This window comes from Solea solea, chromosome 1 (assembly GCF_958295425.1).
Source record: "Solea solea chromosome 1, fSolSol10.1, whole genome shotgun sequence".
Classification (NCBI taxonomy): Eukaryota; Metazoa; Chordata; class Actinopteri; order Pleuronectiformes; family Soleidae; genus Solea; species Solea solea.
Genome location: NC_081134.1, coordinates 6,170,021 through 6,187,265, shown reverse-complemented (window position 1 = coordinate 6,187,265; position 17,245 = coordinate 6,170,021). Strand labels below are relative to the sequence as shown.

General features: G+C 39.6%; 2 protein-coding genes and 1 non-coding gene across 5 annotated transcripts; 1 reads left to right on the top strand and 2 right to left on the bottom strand.

Annotated features, from left to right (window-relative positions):
• Nucleotides 1–4,177: 4,177 nt before the first annotated feature.
• LOC131458083 (uncharacterized protein CXorf38-like) lies at nt 4,178–10,825 on the top strand. 3 transcript variants are annotated; one of them, XR_009240066.1, is made up of 9 exons: nt 4,179–4,426; nt 5,338–5,472; nt 5,660–5,782; nt 5,978–6,127; nt 6,215–6,424; nt 6,523–6,677; nt 9,228–9,288; nt 9,387–9,513; nt 10,041–10,825. XR_009240066.1 is itself a non-coding variant. In XM_058626974.1 (6 exons), exons 1-6 carry the CDS (start codon nt 4,220–4,222, stop codon nt 6,631–6,633), a joined length of 930 nt encoding a protein of 309 aa, XP_058482957.1. In that variant the 5' UTR covers nt 4,178–4,219; the 3' UTR covers nt 6,634–7,210. The 3 variants fall into 3 exon arrangements, 2 of the variants coding, with proteins under 2 accessions (XP_058482957.1, XP_058482823.1); XM_058626974.1 differs by lacking the exons at nt 9,228–9,288; nt 9,387–9,513; nt 10,041–10,825 and having other exon boundaries at nt 4,178–4,426; nt 6,215–6,418; nt 6,523–7,210; XM_058626840.1 differs by lacking the exons at nt 9,228–9,288; nt 9,387–9,513; nt 10,041–10,825 and having other exon boundaries at nt 6,523–7,210.
• Nucleotides 10,826–10,893: 68 nt separating this feature from the next.
• Nucleotides 10,894–17,213, bottom strand: LOC131458035 (interleukin-5 receptor subunit alpha-like). The gene is made up of 11 exons (XM_058626709.1): nt 17,139–17,213; nt 16,519–16,598; nt 16,025–16,098; nt 15,233–15,285; nt 14,792–14,946; nt 14,526–14,701; nt 13,695–13,822; nt 13,382–13,526; nt 12,768–12,870; nt 11,366–11,447; nt 10,894–11,235 (listed from the first exon to the last, which is right to left on the bottom strand). Exons 3-11 carry the CDS (start codon nt 16,086–16,088, stop codon nt 11,116–11,118), a joined length of 1,026 nt encoding a protein of 341 aa, XP_058482692.1. The 5' UTR covers nt 16,089–16,098; nt 16,519–16,598; nt 17,139–17,213; the 3' UTR covers nt 10,894–11,115.
• trnae-cuc (transfer RNA glutamic acid (anticodon CUC)) lies at nt 16,946–17,017 on the bottom strand. The gene has a single exon. It is a non-coding gene; the product is annotated as a tRNA-Glu (tRNA).
• Nucleotides 17,214–17,245: the final 32 nt, after the last annotated feature.

Genomic DNA, 17,245 nt, shown 5'->3' with positions numbered 1-17,245 from the left:
TGAGCTCAGAAGAGAGTTAGAGACAGAGAGACAGAGAGACAGACAGGTGGAGTGAAAGACGGATGTTAAAGAGGTAAGGGGGAGCAGAGGAAGAAAAGGGGCGGGGGGGGATGGAGAGAAGGAAAATGAGTGGTCTCTCCCTGAGGATATACTTGTCAAAAACTCCTACTTTGCGTTTCTGACTTTCTCAGCGGTGAACAACAGTTTCCTCTGACAAAGCATTTTCCTGCTTATTTGCAGACGGAGGAAGGAGACGGGGCTCAAGTTGGAATGTGAGAAACTGAAAGGATGCAACAAAGGATTCAGAGCCAGTAAGCAGATAGCTGTGAAGCCCGCTAGGGGCCGAGTAGAGTAGAGGAGGGGAAAGGTAGAGGGAAAGGGGTGGAGGTGGAGGAGGAGGAGGAGGAGGAGAAGGAGGAGGAGGAGGAGGAGGAGGTGCGGGCTGGATGTGCCTTTTGAAGAGAGGGATGGTAGGGGAAAGAGAAAGGAGGAAATGGAGAGAATGAGACTGGTGTGTGTGTGTGTGTGTGTGTGCGTGCGTCCGTGCGTGTGTGTGTTTGGGGACCCGCACACTGAGGCCTGAGCATGTGATTTATTTCAGAATACTAATGTCTCTTTGATCTCCTTTGCTTAAAAAAAAACACCCTGCTGCGATTGTGGGCACACACACACACACACACAAATCCATATATGTATTTATCTGCATACCAAGAGCATACACACACACACACACATTAATATGGTTGTTTCCCTGTGACACAACAGAGTCACTGGTGAACAAGGCTAATTTACACACGCACATGTTTGCGCTTGATTCATAGTGAGGACACTCATAGACAACTAGCCCCTTACCCTAACCTTAACCATCACAAATAAGTGCCTAACCCTTAACCTAACCCTAACCTTTACCCAATTCAAACCCCCAAACACCCCTTTAAAGAAGTGAGAACCAGCCAAAATGTCCTCACTTCATATGGTTTATATGATTTTTGGTCCTCACAAAGCACAAATAAAAGAACACACACACACACACCCACTGCATTGACTTCCATTCATTTGGAAAACAAAACAAACAAAGTGTTATCTCTAACCTTAACCATAAACAGTTAATGCCAAACTCTAATCTTAACCTAACCACAATTTGAGCATAACATAATCGGCTCCTTAGAAATTAGGCTCTGCCTCATTAGAACCAGATTTTGGTCTCCATGAGGACTACCGGTCCCGATTAGGTCAGCGTTTACACCAGAAAAAGGTCCCAAAGAGGCGACAAATACAAGAACACACACACTTGCTCACTCACTCCAGGGTGTCTAATCTACTTTAACTATCGTCCTCAGAGATCCAATTACAAAGATAGAGGGATATTTGTTTTTCTCTGTGCATCCTAAAAGACTAATTAAATTTTCATGTGAAGATGGAATTATTTGATACAACATAAATGTCTTTTCATTTTCATAATCTTTTCATTTCACATGTAATGTAATACGTATTAAATGGGAATCTCTTTTTTTTTTGCATATTTCAGCTGCATGTCTAGCCTTGAACAGGAGACATTTCGGTCATATCAACAAAAAAAAAGAATGATGACTTAACTCTGCTCACTTTTCAGCTGCACAATCCTGCACTGGACAGAAGAGAATCAATGAAAGAGCTTAAACAAACACAGGCAATTAAATACAGTGAATCTTTTACATTTTCCTGGGTTTTTTGTTTGTCTTGCACATCTTGGACTTAACCTAAAAAGACTTAACTATATAAAATACCACGTCATCATCATATAAAGGTACAGTTCAGGCTTTTATGAAATGTGGTACTGATACATACTCGGTGTAGAAAAGAAGTACATTTACTCGCATTACTGTAATTGAGTAGGTTTTAAAAAAATCATTAATATTACTTTTAGTTCAGTACTGTACTTTGCTGCATTTAAAATCACATCCGTTACTGAGTAAAAAATGTTGATGAGACAGGCAGACGATAAGGACAGGTGAACGATAAGTACAGACGAATGATGAGGACAAGTGAACGATGAGGACAGGTGAACAATGAGTACAGATAAATGATGAGGACAGATGAACGATGAGTACAAACGAATGATGAGGACAGGTGAACGATGCGTACAGGCGAATGATGAGGACAGGTGAAGGATGAGGACAGGTGAACAATGAGTACAGAAGCATTTGCTGCATTTAAAATCACATCCGTTACTGAGTAAAAAATGTTGATGAGACAGGCAGACGATAAGGACAGGTGAACGATAAGTACAGACGAATGATGAGGACAAGTGAACGATGAGTACAGACAAATGATGAGGACAGATGAACGATGAGTACAAACGAATGATGAGGACAGGTGAACGATGCGTACAGGCGAATGATGAGGACAGGTGAAGGATGAGGACAGGTGAACAATGAGTACAGAAGAATGATGAGGACAGGTGAACGATGAGTACAAACGAATGATGAGGACAGGTGAACGATGAGTACAGACAAATGATGAGTACAGACGAATGATGAGGACAGGTGAACGATGAGTACAGACGAATGATGAGGACAGGTGAACGATGAGTACAGACGAATGATGAGGACAGGTGAATGATGAGGACAGACGAATGATGAGGACTGGTGAGCGATGAGGACAGACAAATGATGAGGACAGGTGAACAATGAGTACAGACGAATGATGAGGACAGGTGAAAGATGTGGACAGACGAATGATGAGGACAGATGAATGATGAGGACAGGTGAACGATGAGGACAGGTGAACGATGAGGACAGACGAATGATGAGGACAGACGAATGATGAGGACAGGTGAGCGATGAGGACAGACGAATGATGAGAACAGGTGAATTGCGCTAATGAAGGAGAAAGTTAAAACATTTGTGACGTTTGACCCATTTTGACGGATTCAGTTTGTTTACATATTTTATTTTGTCAGCACTTTAAATTATAACGCTTTGCCTTTAATTAAAAGCAATTCATGTGAGATTTGTGTCCCATTGTCCTTTTTCCACGACACAAGAAAGAACTCCAACCTTGTTAAAGGTTAAGGTTAAAAAAGTAACTAAGTAACTTTTACTCTGAGCAAAGCATTTGACAGTAGACGGATTTGAAAATGTCTAATTTGATATAAGTATTAGTGAGATCTATTATGTAACGAGGGAGATTAACAAAAAAAGAGCTGCACAAAAAGAAGAGCAAGTGGGAAGAGTCTCTGTGGAGGAGGGGTTTTTTTTTCATGCAAGGCTGAAGCCCGAGATCTCCTCACTTCAACAGGAGGATCACAAAGAGGATTTCCGCTTTCCTTCAGCAGCACACTGCTCCACCACAAAGGACCCATACCAGTCTAAAGGCAATACTGATAAAAAAAAAGTGTCTGTGTGTGTGTGTGTGTGTGTGTGTGTGTGGAAGGAGTTTCTTTCTCGCTAAGCAGTGAGAAAAGTTGGCTGTGGAAGAGGAATCCCACTCTCCTCCGGCAACGTCCTCCACCACAGAAGACCCACGTCTGTCTAAAGATAAAACTGATGAGCTGCAAAAACAAGGAGAACAAGCGGAGAGAGAGAGGGAGAGAGAGAGAGAGAGAGAGAGAGTGCATGGAGGATGTGTTTTTTGTGCAAGTTAGAAGAACAAGATTCATCAGATCAAGGAAAGGAATCAAATCCACAGAAGACACATGTCAGCGTTATTGCGTTTTTTTATCCAGAAACAAATGCTACTCCCAGTTGACTTTTATTTGACCTTGCCATGACCAACATAGCAGAGATGTTGACAGACACATCACTTCAGTGGGCTGTGTCGGTCAATGCTGTGTCTGACTACTGTAAATACAGCCCACTTTTAGTGCTACCCCAAACCAATCCCTTAATCCATAAACCGAGAGGAGTGAGCAAGACCACGTGTGGTATTTCATCTTATTTAATTTAATTTAATTTTATTTTATTTTATTACACATCTTCTTAATGTATTCCATTGTATCCTTTGTTTTTTGGGAAAATATTATTTTAAAGGTATTATTTGTTTTGAATATGTGTAGATGTGAAGAGTTATCTCATTGTCATATTTGATGAATAAGGTCGTTTTATTATAGGCCGACAGCGCCATCTCGTGGCCTTGGTTATTTGTGCTGAGTGGGTGGAGCTAAGGAACCGGATCATGTTGGTACATGCGCGCTCTGGTAGTTTCATTGTTATTGTTTACAGGAAGTAAAGCAGCCGAGATGTTGAGTGAGGAGCTGGTGGCTCGTCTGAACGACGGTGGCTACAAAAACTGGCTGAAAGCTGGAAGATGTCTGCTCATCCTGAAGGGAGGTCTTCATCCTGTCACCAGCAAGCACATGAGAGCTTTCCACAGAGATCTGCTCCTACACAACCCTGTGCTGCAGACACAGTGTCACACTGCTGCATGTAGACCCAGAGGGAATAAGGTGAGAGTCCACATCACATTCACCTGTAAAAATCTGATTTGGATCAATTAAGAAAAAAAAGCAGAACTGGATAAAAACATGTTCCATTTAACTGTGATTCTTCAAAGTCAAAGTTTTCTGATTTTTCAGCTTCTTAAATGTGACTATGTTCCGGTTTCTTTGCTTCTTATGACAAAGGAATCATTAAAACTGAGTCATTTTGGCAGAGGTGGAAAGAGTACTGAAATATTCTACTCAAGTAAAAGTAGCCTACCACTATTTTGATAATATTTGATTAAAGTATAAGTGAAAGTACTGGTCTAAAAATGTACTCATGTTAAAGTAAAGTAAAGTAGCTTGTTTTAAATTTACTCAAAAGTTACTTAGTTAACTTTTAACAAGGTTGGGGGTTCTTTCTTGTGTCGTGCAAAAAGGACAAGGGGACACACATGTCACATGAATTCTTTTTAATTAATATCAGTCAAAACGGGTCAGAGATCATAACAGTACACACAAAAACTTCATCCGCGAGTAACTGTAATTCATTACTTTCATTACCTGCATTTTGGTTTTAGTTTTCTAATGAGGCAGAACCTCATTTATGAGGAACTGGTTATGTTAAGGGTTATTAGTTAAATTGTGGCTAAGCTTAGGGATGGAATATAATAAAACTTTATTGGAAATTTACACAAAAAAATACACAGAATTGCACAGTTAAAATAATATAAGAGATAGACATAAAAACAAGACATCGAAATAAGAGACAGAGAGTCAGGGTTAAATTACATTAAAAACTGCTCTCTTTTTTTACAGAGTTACAGATTACTTTGGTTGGTGTAGTCGTTAAACTGGTCATGGTTAGGGGTAAGGGGATAATGCTTTGTTTTGGCTGTCCAAATGAGCTGTGTGTGTGTGTGTATGTGTATGTGTAGTTTTCCATGGCATGCAGGGTGTGCACTGAGTGGCAGACAGTCATCCTGAGACACCACAGACAACCAGGGGCTTCTGTCAACTGGGACAACTGTGTCCCTCCACAGTGGAGGACAGACTACTGGGAAGTGGCCAAGGTAACTGCACACACACACCTCATGTGCTTTCTCATGAGGTGTGTGTCACAGAAGAAAATGATTAACCTTAACCTGTAACTCACCATAGTTCATAACCTGAGCAATGACACATGCTGTAGTTTTCTTAATGTTTGTTATCATTTTTATAATAATCTCTCTCCCTCTCTCCCTCTCTCTCTCTCTGTAGGCCTACATGCCTCGAGGTCAGGGGAAAGTGAAGAGAGCGGATCAGTGTGATGCTTCTGCTCTGCTCAACCTCATCAATTTCTGCGACTGTTTCCAGTCTGTGGAAACAAAATATGTGAGAGAGGTAAAAAAAACAAAAAAGACAACACATTGGTTAAAATGAGAATTCAAATAAATCTGAAGTGAAGGTTTGACACATGGGTTTATGTTTCAGGCTCAGGAGATTCTCGTGTTTGGCTGATGGGCATTTTGGATTTTAGAGTTTTTTTAGAGAGATGTGTACAAATACAAAATATTGTGTGTGTGTGTGTGTTACCAGGTGATCCGGTACAGGAATGAGTTAATGCATTCATGTGAGCTGCATGTGGAGGATGAATGGATGAAACATTACCGGATGACTCTGAAACGCTTCATACAGCAATTCAGCCACGTGCCACAGATGGAAAGAGTTGGACGAGACATAGATGAGGTGAGCGTATGTGCGTGTGTGTGTGTGTTGATGCTGTTGAAACATGTCCAGTGCTGTTACACATACATGTGCATATTTTGTGTACAGATGCTGACGGTTGATTTGTCGGTATGCGTCTCTGGCTTGGACAAAGTGGACTCTGTTACCGTGGACAAAACAGAGCTTCATGCTTTCCACGAAGGGGCGAGCAGCACTGACTTAATCGGCCAATGGGAAGCTGAGTTGCTACGAGAAAAGCTACAGGAGTTGCTGCATGATGATGACGACGATGATGATGATGAGAATATGAAGGCAAGGGTGTGTGTCGAGCAAACAACAGTCCATATACACATAATAAACCAAACCGAATGTGTCACTAGATTCAAACTGACTCTCGCTCTATGTGTCTCTGTCAGGACTCTGAGCCGCTGAAGAGGCTGAGTGGTTTCTTGCAGGCCAACAGCGACTTGGGTGCAAGGTTTTCTGCAGAGCTTCAGACCATCAACTCCCTGCAGGACAGAAAATAACAAAGACGAGGTGAAAGGAGGACAAGGAGCGTATTGAACACTATGTATGTTTTTTATTTTAATTGAAATACAGCGTCTTGGTGTCGTATACTCGTCAACTATTTTGACAATCGAATTAAAACAGTTTTTCAGAGTATTAAATGTGAATATTTTCCGGTGTCTTTGCTACATATGACAAAGAAATCATTAAAACTGAATCATTTTGGTTGGTGGACAAAACAAGACATATTATAACGTCATCCTTTCCGGGTTTGGTAAAACACTGATTTACATTTTTCAACATTTTCTAACCAAACAAGTACTCGATTCATCAAGAAAATAATAGCTTATATAAATAATCATTAGTTGCAACCCTATGAGTGTGTGTGTGAGAGTGTTACATGTTTGGACCAGTAGTCCTCATGGAGGCAGAACCTCATTTCTGAGGAAGTTAAGGGAAATGGAAGCAAGTGAAGATCGAGGTATTAGGTGCAGATTGTTGGTTTGTTTATATAGTATTTTTAAAATGTAAAATTAAACATGACATTCCATTGATTTTTATCCAAAGACTTTTAAATAAAATGGAACCAAAGGCTCATGATGAATTAAGATTATATTATACTGTACTAAACTGTATCACGGTACATAAATAAATGGTCTATGGTCACTAGATTTCTGAGTGAGTAGAGAAAGCAAGCGATGCCATGATTCATTTGTGTAAATTAACCAAAGATTCTGTGATTGCAGAATCTTTGCAGTCTACAGTTTGACTGGTAACAAACATGAGTCACACTGTGCTCATTAAACCTTTTCCAACCTTCACGTTTAAAATATGGATTACATAATACTCTTTCTCAATAAGGGCCTGTCTACCGTTCAAGTTTAAATTGGTACCAGTGCTTTTCATTTACTCCTCTCTGTAATAACAAAAACTGTAGTTTACGTTTTAAACAGCTGTCAGGACAAACAACCCGTTATGCAAACGACAATCAGTTTTGGGTCCAGTTTTTTTCACACTGGCTGAGCTGTGGGTTTGTGTTCATAGTCATTATCAAACCAGCAGTGATCACGTTTGGGCCCGGCTGGCAGCTGGCATCATTTTTGGACCAGAGCCGCGTAGCAGCTCACAGTTTAGAGGCAAAGTATTTCATGATTGTGTGTGTGGCACATGCAGCCACACAGCAGCTCCTTCAAATGTCACGTTACGCCTTTTTCCAAATTCATGTCGGACTGGGTTTTTGATTAACAAAAATGTTGCGATGTTATCGTTTTTCCTGAGCGATACTTTGTTCAATACCAATTTTATGAAATATGTTTAACATATTTAAAATGGCTCCTTACTTTCATGTCATATCCCTGCCTTTAAACCAGGGGTGTCAAACATACAGCCTGCGGGCCAGAACAGGCCCAACCTAGGGTCCAATCCTGATTTGTCAGTTTCAGATACCTGTGACTAAATGTCTTGTGTCCTTTTGCATAATATTGTTGAAATTGCACTTGTTTTTCTCAAGAAACTTCAGGTTGTTTATTATACATTTTGTTAAAAGATGCTTAATTATTCATTGTTAAACAAAGGGGAACATTTGGCGATATTGTTGTGTATAGGCTATTATGCTGCTATTTGACTAGTCCGGCCCACTTGACATCAAATTGCATTGTATGTGACCCCTGAACTAATATGAGTTTGATGCCCCTGCTCTCCCCCCTCCATAAATCCCATGTACCACATACTCAGCTCAGCGCTGCATAAAAGGGGTGTCCTTCCACCACCAGGGGGCAGTAAAACTTCTAGTTTTTGTCTCTTCCTCAAACCAGTGTGAGTGTTGGAGTGTTGATCCTCATAGTTGGTGCCTCCTCTGGTTTCTCCAGGTTAACGTAGAGCTGACCATGTCTCTATGCCTCAGGGGTCTTAAACTCTAATGACCTGGGAGCCACTGAGTGTCTGGTTTGGTCAGTATGGGGCCAGAAAAAGACATTGAAATAATAATATTTACGATGGTGTTTCACAGAATTTCAGTTTGTTTTGATAGAGACTGATACATAGTTTGAGTTACTTTAATTAACACTGACATGTAAACCTTACTTAAATAGCACAAAACTCTTTCTTTTCTTCTTTTTATTGAATTTATTGGAAACCACAGTTTTGGTTTCAGTTTCTAGTGACACTATGGTGCAAACCAGTATTACAAAACTTGAAACAAATTTACGTTTTCCATAAAACACTTTTACAAATACCAAAACAAATGAACAAAAGTTAAAACAAATTTACATTTTGGAAAACAAATTTACAAAATGCGAAACATTTTTACAAATCCCGATCAAATTTACAAAATGCGAAACAAATTTACAAATACCACAGTCATTTGTCACATGAAAATACTAAATGAATGTAGTTTTAAAGGTGTGTTATTCTGTCATGCATGTTTACAAGCGTATGTTGAACACAAACTGTAATCACTTATTCATCGTCTGCTCCAGGCTCACGCACTGTCTCTTCCACATTGAATCACAGTACTGGAACATGTACACACACACACACACACACACACACACACACACCCACACACCCACCTTTCACTGCAAATCATGTACATCATTATTCTGTTTATTTCCAGGAAAGCACCATTTGTGCTCACCTACAGGCTCATACACTCTGCTGACGGCTGGTTTCTCCAGGTGGGCAAACATCTGCATCGCATGCTGCACAAATACGTACAGTACAAGGGAGGACTTCATGGTTTTGTCTGTGTGTGTGTGTGTGTGGTTTTCATCAGAATGCAGTAGTGGGGCTGCAGAGGTTCAGGACTCTGGAAACACTGATCGAGAGCTACAGAGCAGGTTCTGACACCAGAATGGTGCCTCTTACAGAGCCACAGCTACAGTCCATCAGCTCTGGACAAGGTAACGCACACACTGGTCCTAGTATGTACGTATTAGTGACATGTGATGGTGGGACTGCAATAGAGTGCAGGTCCATCCGTCCACCCATCTTCTATCGCTTTATCCTCCACGTGAGGGTTGCAAAGGCGCTGGTGCCAATCCCAGCTGACATAGGGCCAAAGGCAGAGTACATCCTGGCCAGGTCTCCAGTCCACCACAAGGCCACACACTCTCACTGTCAATTTATAGTGTCCAATTTGCCTAACCACCAAATCTGCATGTAATCTATGACCCTTAACCTAAAGTAGAAATAAATAGCTTATTCTAAGGCTACAGAAGCCAAACAGACAGAAGTGAGTATACACTTATACACGCATACTTATGGGAAGAGTTGTGTTTTTGTGTCTTGGCCAGTTACCTATGACTTGGTTCACAAAGTGGCACAGACACATCACTCAATTTGTGTTTTCATGTGGGAGGAAATGTGTGTTTTGGTGACACATGAACTACTTAGTGAACTCTCACTCAGTCTCAACTGTTTCCTCCAGAGTTTGCCTACATGGAAATGAACAGCAGCAGCAGCAGCAGCAGCTCTGTTTGTTGAAGCTGTGGCACCAGACACACCTGAAGTTTGGTAATCAGGTGGACAAACTGAAGACTGACAGAAACATGGGGAACATCACACGACAAGGATCTGGATTATTATGTTATTATTATTATGATGAATATGTTATTATATTATTATATTATATTATTATAAAAAAAACTTTTGAATCTTCTTGAATGATTTTTAAAATCAATCCATAGTTGAGTCATCTCATGCATTGACCTGAATCAGCATCATCTTATATGTGGGTGCATATACTGAACTGTTCAGCCTTCTTTTTCATCATCATCTTATCCTATCACTCACTCTTTACATGCACCTTCAAGGGCCTTGTCATCCACGAACACTCACAGCTCTTGTTTCCAATTTAATTTCACTTTAGGTTGTTTTTTGTTTTTTTTGAGTTTCTCAGAGATCCTTCCTCTCAGCTGCTGAACCCTGAACAACAGTTACCTCACATTGCACATTTAAATCCGAGCTTGTCATTGTAATTTCAGCTGAATTTCCCGAGCAATTTCAACACACTCTGAGTAAAATGCTGTGCAAAGCACAGTTAACTGTGTGCTGTAGCTTTTCTTTTTTTTTGCTTTAAGGTCAATCCTGATTGCATTCTTTCATTATATTGTGATCGATTTCTTTTTTAATGACTGTTCTGATGCTCATTTTCACAATTTCATAAACATTTTATCCATACACTGTTTGCTTTTTGATCTTTTATGTTATCTTGTGTACACTGAGACACACTGCACACACAAATAAAGGATGAATAAATGAATGACATTTTGAAAAGCAAATAACAATGTATCGCTCTACTTTATTTCACGTGCAAGAAACACATTTGCAAGAAGCACTAGATTCACAGTTCAGGCAAAGAGAAAGGCATTTCATCAAAGCTGTTTTTCGAGCAGCGCGTGCTTGAACTAAATCCTCTTTCTTTTTTTAAATGTTTGAACATTGAAAAAAACCATTTCCGATACAAAGACACACACACACAGAGACATTCCCTCTGCAGAGGTTCACAGATTAGAATGTGTCTTGATCATGTCCATGCTTTTAAAAGTCTCTGGGTTCTCCTCTGTGACTTCCACCTTTGTGATCTCCTCCTCGGTCTTGGATGGCAGGGCCGGGTGGGGGAACTGGAACCACAAGACACAAAGGAGCAAAACGCTGTCACCTTTTCTTTATGAGGATTTGTGGTCGGGTGCGCGAGTGATTTTATGGCCTCTGTGTGTGTATGTGTGTGTGACAGAATGGGTGTGTACTTACACTGAATGTGTCACCTTTTTCCAGGAAATGCATGTACTTGGACGGAGGGCGTGGAATCGGAGGAAACAGAAGAGTAGAAAGCCTGAAACAGACACGCAGACTTCATCTTAAGGAAGTAGATGTAGAGGGAGCTCTGTGTATGAAGTGCTGTGAGTGTGTATTATGTGCCACCCTGAACTGGTGAACAGGTTGGTTTTTAGCCTTGTTTCCACCAATGAGGTGAATAACTAACAATGTAGTTCGGCTTGTGTGGTTTGGAACGCTACACCCTGCCTGATCTGACTTGTGTTTCCACTGCAGAGGGTGTAGGCCCCATTATGTAAATGATACATGTATTTATGCCCCATCATAACATCCTTCCAGCACGACACAGTATAGCTTGCCAGTAAATCCCTCAAAGAAGAAGAATGCTGCACAGTAAACTACAACTGAGTATTAGGGCCAAAATGACATATTTTTAATATTATGAGAACAAAGTCGTATTCTTTTGAGAATAAACTCATAATTATTATGATGATCTGCTGCAACCTGTGTCAAGATGAGGAATGTGGAGAAGTTACATTTTGATTTGGGCTTCACAAATAAAGAAATACTTTAATAATCTTTAGGCACATCAGCACCACAATATCATCAGCATCAGGACTTTGAAAAGATTGTGAAAGAAACCAGAGTCTGTTTCGAGTACAGAGTCATGCAGACTTGGAGGAAATCACCTCTTCTGTGGAGGAGGAAATGACTATTATTATTATTATAGACCTTTTATCTCATAATATTATGACTTTTTAATATCACAACGTTTTTCTCATATTACAATTTTTTTTCTCAAAATATTATGACCATGTTCTTGTAATGTTACGACTTTTATCTCGTAATATATTGACTTTTTAATATTATGACGTTTCTCCCATAATATTACAACCTTTTTTCTCATAATATCACAACTTTTCCCCCCATTACATTATGACCATGTTCTTGTAATGTTACAACTTTTTTCTCATAATATTACAATTTTTGTCTCGTAATATTACAACTTTTTTTCTGATCATATTATGACCATGCTCTGACTTTTATCTGGCATAATGACTTTTAAATATTACGACTTTCTTCTTCTTGGCATGTTGTTTTTATATCACAAAACGATGATGAGCTTTGTTTGAGAGAAGGCTTCGAGCGGCACAGAAAAAGCATCATTCCCTATACCGTCACCTCTAAGTGACGATTCTTTGTCGGTGTTTCCTGCTCCACCCTGCAGGAGTTGGACCACTGTGGTCAGTATTCCAGCAGGGGGCCAACAACTGGGGCAGTGGTTATTTTGTTTGACAATAGAAAACATGAATAATTGTGTGACATACTGAGTCAAATTGTTCTGTTTGTTGGACATGTGGCTTAAAAGAAGCCTCACCTTTGCTGTCGCATCAACAACAGCACGGCCAGGAGGATCATGGGTATACCAAACGACAATGTGACCATCAACAGAATGTTGAGTCTGCATGGTTGTTCCACCGCTGCAGAGACACACACATCAAGATGGAGAATGAGGCTCTTACGCTCATTAAAAACATCAACACGACAACTTTAAAAATACAATAAAAACTAATATTGTCATTTCACTTGAACCTTTTTTTAAACAAAACGTAAAAAAAAGTAACCATGTGGCTGTTTGTAATAGGATAGTGATATAATCCCGCCTGAGGGCTCCATTTTCATGCACATTTAGCAGCAGTTTCTGTTTTTGGCTTTTAACCATCAAAATATCCTGAATCTTTTTTTAAAATATCATTAACTAAAGACCTTATTTCTTTGCAACATGTGTCCTGTAAAAAATGTCTTCGAACTGACGGGCAGATATTAATAAAACAGTTGATTCTTTTAGTTGGTTTTTCAGTGAAAACACTGGAAATAACGTTCAAGTCATTCAACCAATCACAGATTTTAGAAAGTAACTCTAATTTTTTTTTTTTAGGTGATGAAAGCTCCCTGTCCAATCTCATCTAGAATCCAAGGAAAATGACTCACTGACAGTGGGACTCCATTCACCCCACTGAGCCGATCCAATGCATCCACTGTTCCTCCTCATCCTTATCCTCACTCTGTAGGTGTGAGTGGGATCTGCGCTCAGCTCTGTGTAAGAGAGCTGGGCTCCCAAATGTCTAGGTGCTTCCTGTTATGAAAGGATTCATCAGTTAACAACAGTTTCTCACGGTGTTAATACTCAAATCACGTGTCCCTTGGGCCATAAATCCCCAGAAAGTTTCAACCAAATATGAATGCTTTACTTTATACTGTTTATCCTCCTTCACAGAAGTAATACAAATCTCGCTCATTGTACCTGATCACCCAGGTCCAGCTGGTATTCATAGCACGTAGGGCGTGATTGGCCGTGGGGCAGAGCCCACTCCACCACAAGACTTCCATTTGTGACTGTCGCAGAGACGTTTGTGGGTGGTGGCAGGAACTCTGCAGCAAACACAGAGCACATTTTTTTTTGTATTTTGGATTTGAAAACAAAAATCAAGAGATTCCTTTGTAATAAATAATAAGCAGGTTTTTGTCTCTTTGGATAATTACATCGTCTGTTCTCCTCCTGTTTAATTGACACCATGGTGATGAATATGATCAAATTTGGGGATCTTAATTGGGGGGCACAGCAAGCCCTAATTTGATATTCAGTCATTTAATCACTAATTTTTGACTGTGACTGTCTTCTTGTCAAAGCACCGTTATACTCGAGATGCACTAGCGTGACCGTGACTTTCTACAGACACTAATGTTTACCCGTGGGATACGCTCTAGTAAAGACTTTGGTAACCCCCTAGCTTTTCTTCTCACACCACTGTGAGAGCTCACATTTGTGGTTTTTGATAAATGTATCTCCAAAAAAACAACTGTCACGACCACAGCTGCAAACAATTGCACAACTAAATTGGCAGTGTCACATGCTGATTTGTGCAGACTGATTTTTTGCAGAACTGACCAAACTAACAGTGAGTGTGTTGCTCTTTTGTGCACTTTATTGTTCACAAAGAAAATAACAAACATAGGCTACTAATGATCCACTGCTGAGTGAAGAAGATAAAATCAAAGTAAAGTGCAGATGCCAGTGAAGACTTTGCATTTGAAAATACTAAAAAAAAAAAAACAGTTAATCCTGGATTCTTACCCAACATTTCGTTGTCATATTTGTAGCTGTAGACTTTCCACTTGTCAGGCCAGGACATGTTAAACTGAAGCATTACATGTAGATTGTTGAGCTGCTGCTGAGTGAAAGTCCTCGATCCGACTCTTTCCACAGACGAATAACTCGGAGACTGAACTGTTGTGTTACCATCACAAATACTGCGTGGATAGACAGAGACAGAGCAGCTTGAAAACTACTACTACTAAACTACTAATTATTTGTGTTAATGTGTCACATAAGGAGCTAACCTGATGGTGACAGAAAGCTGAGTGTCCTCCTCTTCAGTGAGGAAAGACCAGGAGCAGTTGAGTAGATTTGTTGGGTAAAGGAGGCAGATGAAGGTTTCATTTATGTCTTTCATCTCTAAATCGAACTCCTGGCCTGTAGACCACGTCCCCAAGAGCTAAAGTTGTAGAGAAACAGCAAACTTCTGTTGAGTATGTTTGGTCTTTGGAAGCTTTGGTAATAATAATAAACTTTATTTATAGAGCACTTTTTCAAACTAAAAAATGCTTAAAGTCTTGTTGAGACAAAAATGAGCTGCTGGATGTCCTCTGTTGTTGTACACTGTGTTGTTGTCTGTTGTGTCGCATGACTGAACAGTGAGGCCAAGTTGTGTGGTGTTTTTTTTTTTAATTGCTTGAGGGTCTGGGCAGCTTTAGAAGAAGTTAGAAAAGTGTGATTGTCACCTCATCACTGTACCGTTCCTCCTGGCAGACATCCTGATTGTTCTCCTCTGTCACTGTGAGAAGAGAACATCAGAGAACATCAGTCTTGTATAAAGTACCGAAAAGTATCTTACCAGAAAATTACATTTGTAGAAGTTGAATTCACTTTTTTATATTACTTCAGTAAAAGTATATGACATGTACTGTACTTAAGTATCAAAAGTCATTTTCTTGTATAAAATGTACTCAACTTTAACGTAAAAGTATTTAAAAAAGTGAGCAGTTAGGATTGAGCCATGGTGGATCAGTTGTAGGGTGAGCTGTCTTTCAACTGGAAGGTTGTGTGTTTAATTCCTGGCTCTGCTAGTCTACATGCGTCCTTGAGCAAAACACCCATGTTGAAGCGTGCAAATGTGTATGAAAGATGATACCTGAAGTGTAAAGCAGCTCATCAACACTAGAAAAGCTCAATATAAACACAGACCATTACCAACTCTTCTTCCTCTGATTGAGGTGCTCGAAATATAAATAACAAAGTAAAGTACAGATACATGAACTTTGTACAGTACAAATACTTTGTGTATTTGTACTTTGTTACATTACAACACTGTCCACTATTTAGCCACAGATCAACAAGTTCTTGCTTTAAAAATACACCTACACAACAGCACATGGTTCAGTGTTTAGTGTAGAAACAACAAAGAGTATTAACATCCAGATTAGGATTATGCTAGAGTTGGGAATAAGGAGTTCATTACACTGAAATTATGTTGAAGTAATGGTTATCAAAAATAACTAAATAAAATAACCCACCTCCATGAGATGGCCGCAAAACCAGGAAGATAGTCCAACATATTAGATTGACAAGACACAGCATAGTCGCCAACCTGGGGTTTACACACAGAGAGAGTAGGAGTGTCAGCTATAAAAAAATCCCTAATTCTCAGCCATGTTTGGTCAGTGAACGCAGACAAGTTGATGTCTTACTGACTAAATAATTTCCTTCCCCTTTTCAAATGCTTACATGTAAAAGTGGACAGTCAAGAAAGGCATCAAATACACACAGAGTGCTCGTTCTCCTCTCATTTACCTTTCATTGTGACTTTTAACAACACACACATTTCTTTCAAAACCTTGTATAAACACAGGGGATAAAGTAAGTCTTGAATGGACATACCCATTATCTAATATCTCATATTCTTTTCAATGATTTGTTATCACACAAATGTTACACAAAAAAACCTAAAAAGTATATTTATATCACTGTAAAAATAGTAATCATATTGATGAAAGTAATACGCTGTTACCTTCTGCTGTCCCTCCCTCTGTAGACACTGACTATGGTTCAGTGAGTGCTTTCAATCAGTTTTAAGACAAAGACACATTTCTGAAAAAAGAAGAAGTGTGATGTCACATACAGTAAAGGACATCAGGAAACCAAGGCTTTCTTACTCATATAAGTAGAGTGTTAACATGTATCAAGTCCTCATTTCAAAACTGTGTCTACCTCCTGGAACTGAAAAACATTGACTATGTGTTTTCTTGTTACTTGTATTCCCTTGTTTCATTTCATTTTATTATTATTTTTAGTTATTTATTCTTATGTGTTGTTGTTGTTGCTGCTTATTTAAGTTGTTTATGTTGTCCATAAACCAGTGTTCACAAACAAACAAAGTACGTCAGTGAATGCTTAAAAGTAGATTATTTACAGAATTGTAAGTAACAAAACAGTAGTTCCCTGACCGGGAATCGAACCCGGGCCGCGGCGGTGAGAGCGCCGAATCCTAACCACTAGACCACCAGGGAAGTTGCTGTTTAGTGTAAACGCTACTCGTCTTCAATGTACACAAATGTGAAATCCTGACGGAGAACTTTATATATTTGTATGAGAGTTTGCAGTATGGTTTATTAAACACAGCGGACCTACTTTGTTATTTGTGTGTCTGTAAGATACAGGACGGCGCTCTTCACAGTGGCTTTTTCTGATGTGCTTAGTTTCTTCTTCACTTTGTCCTTATGTGCGGCCGTGGATAA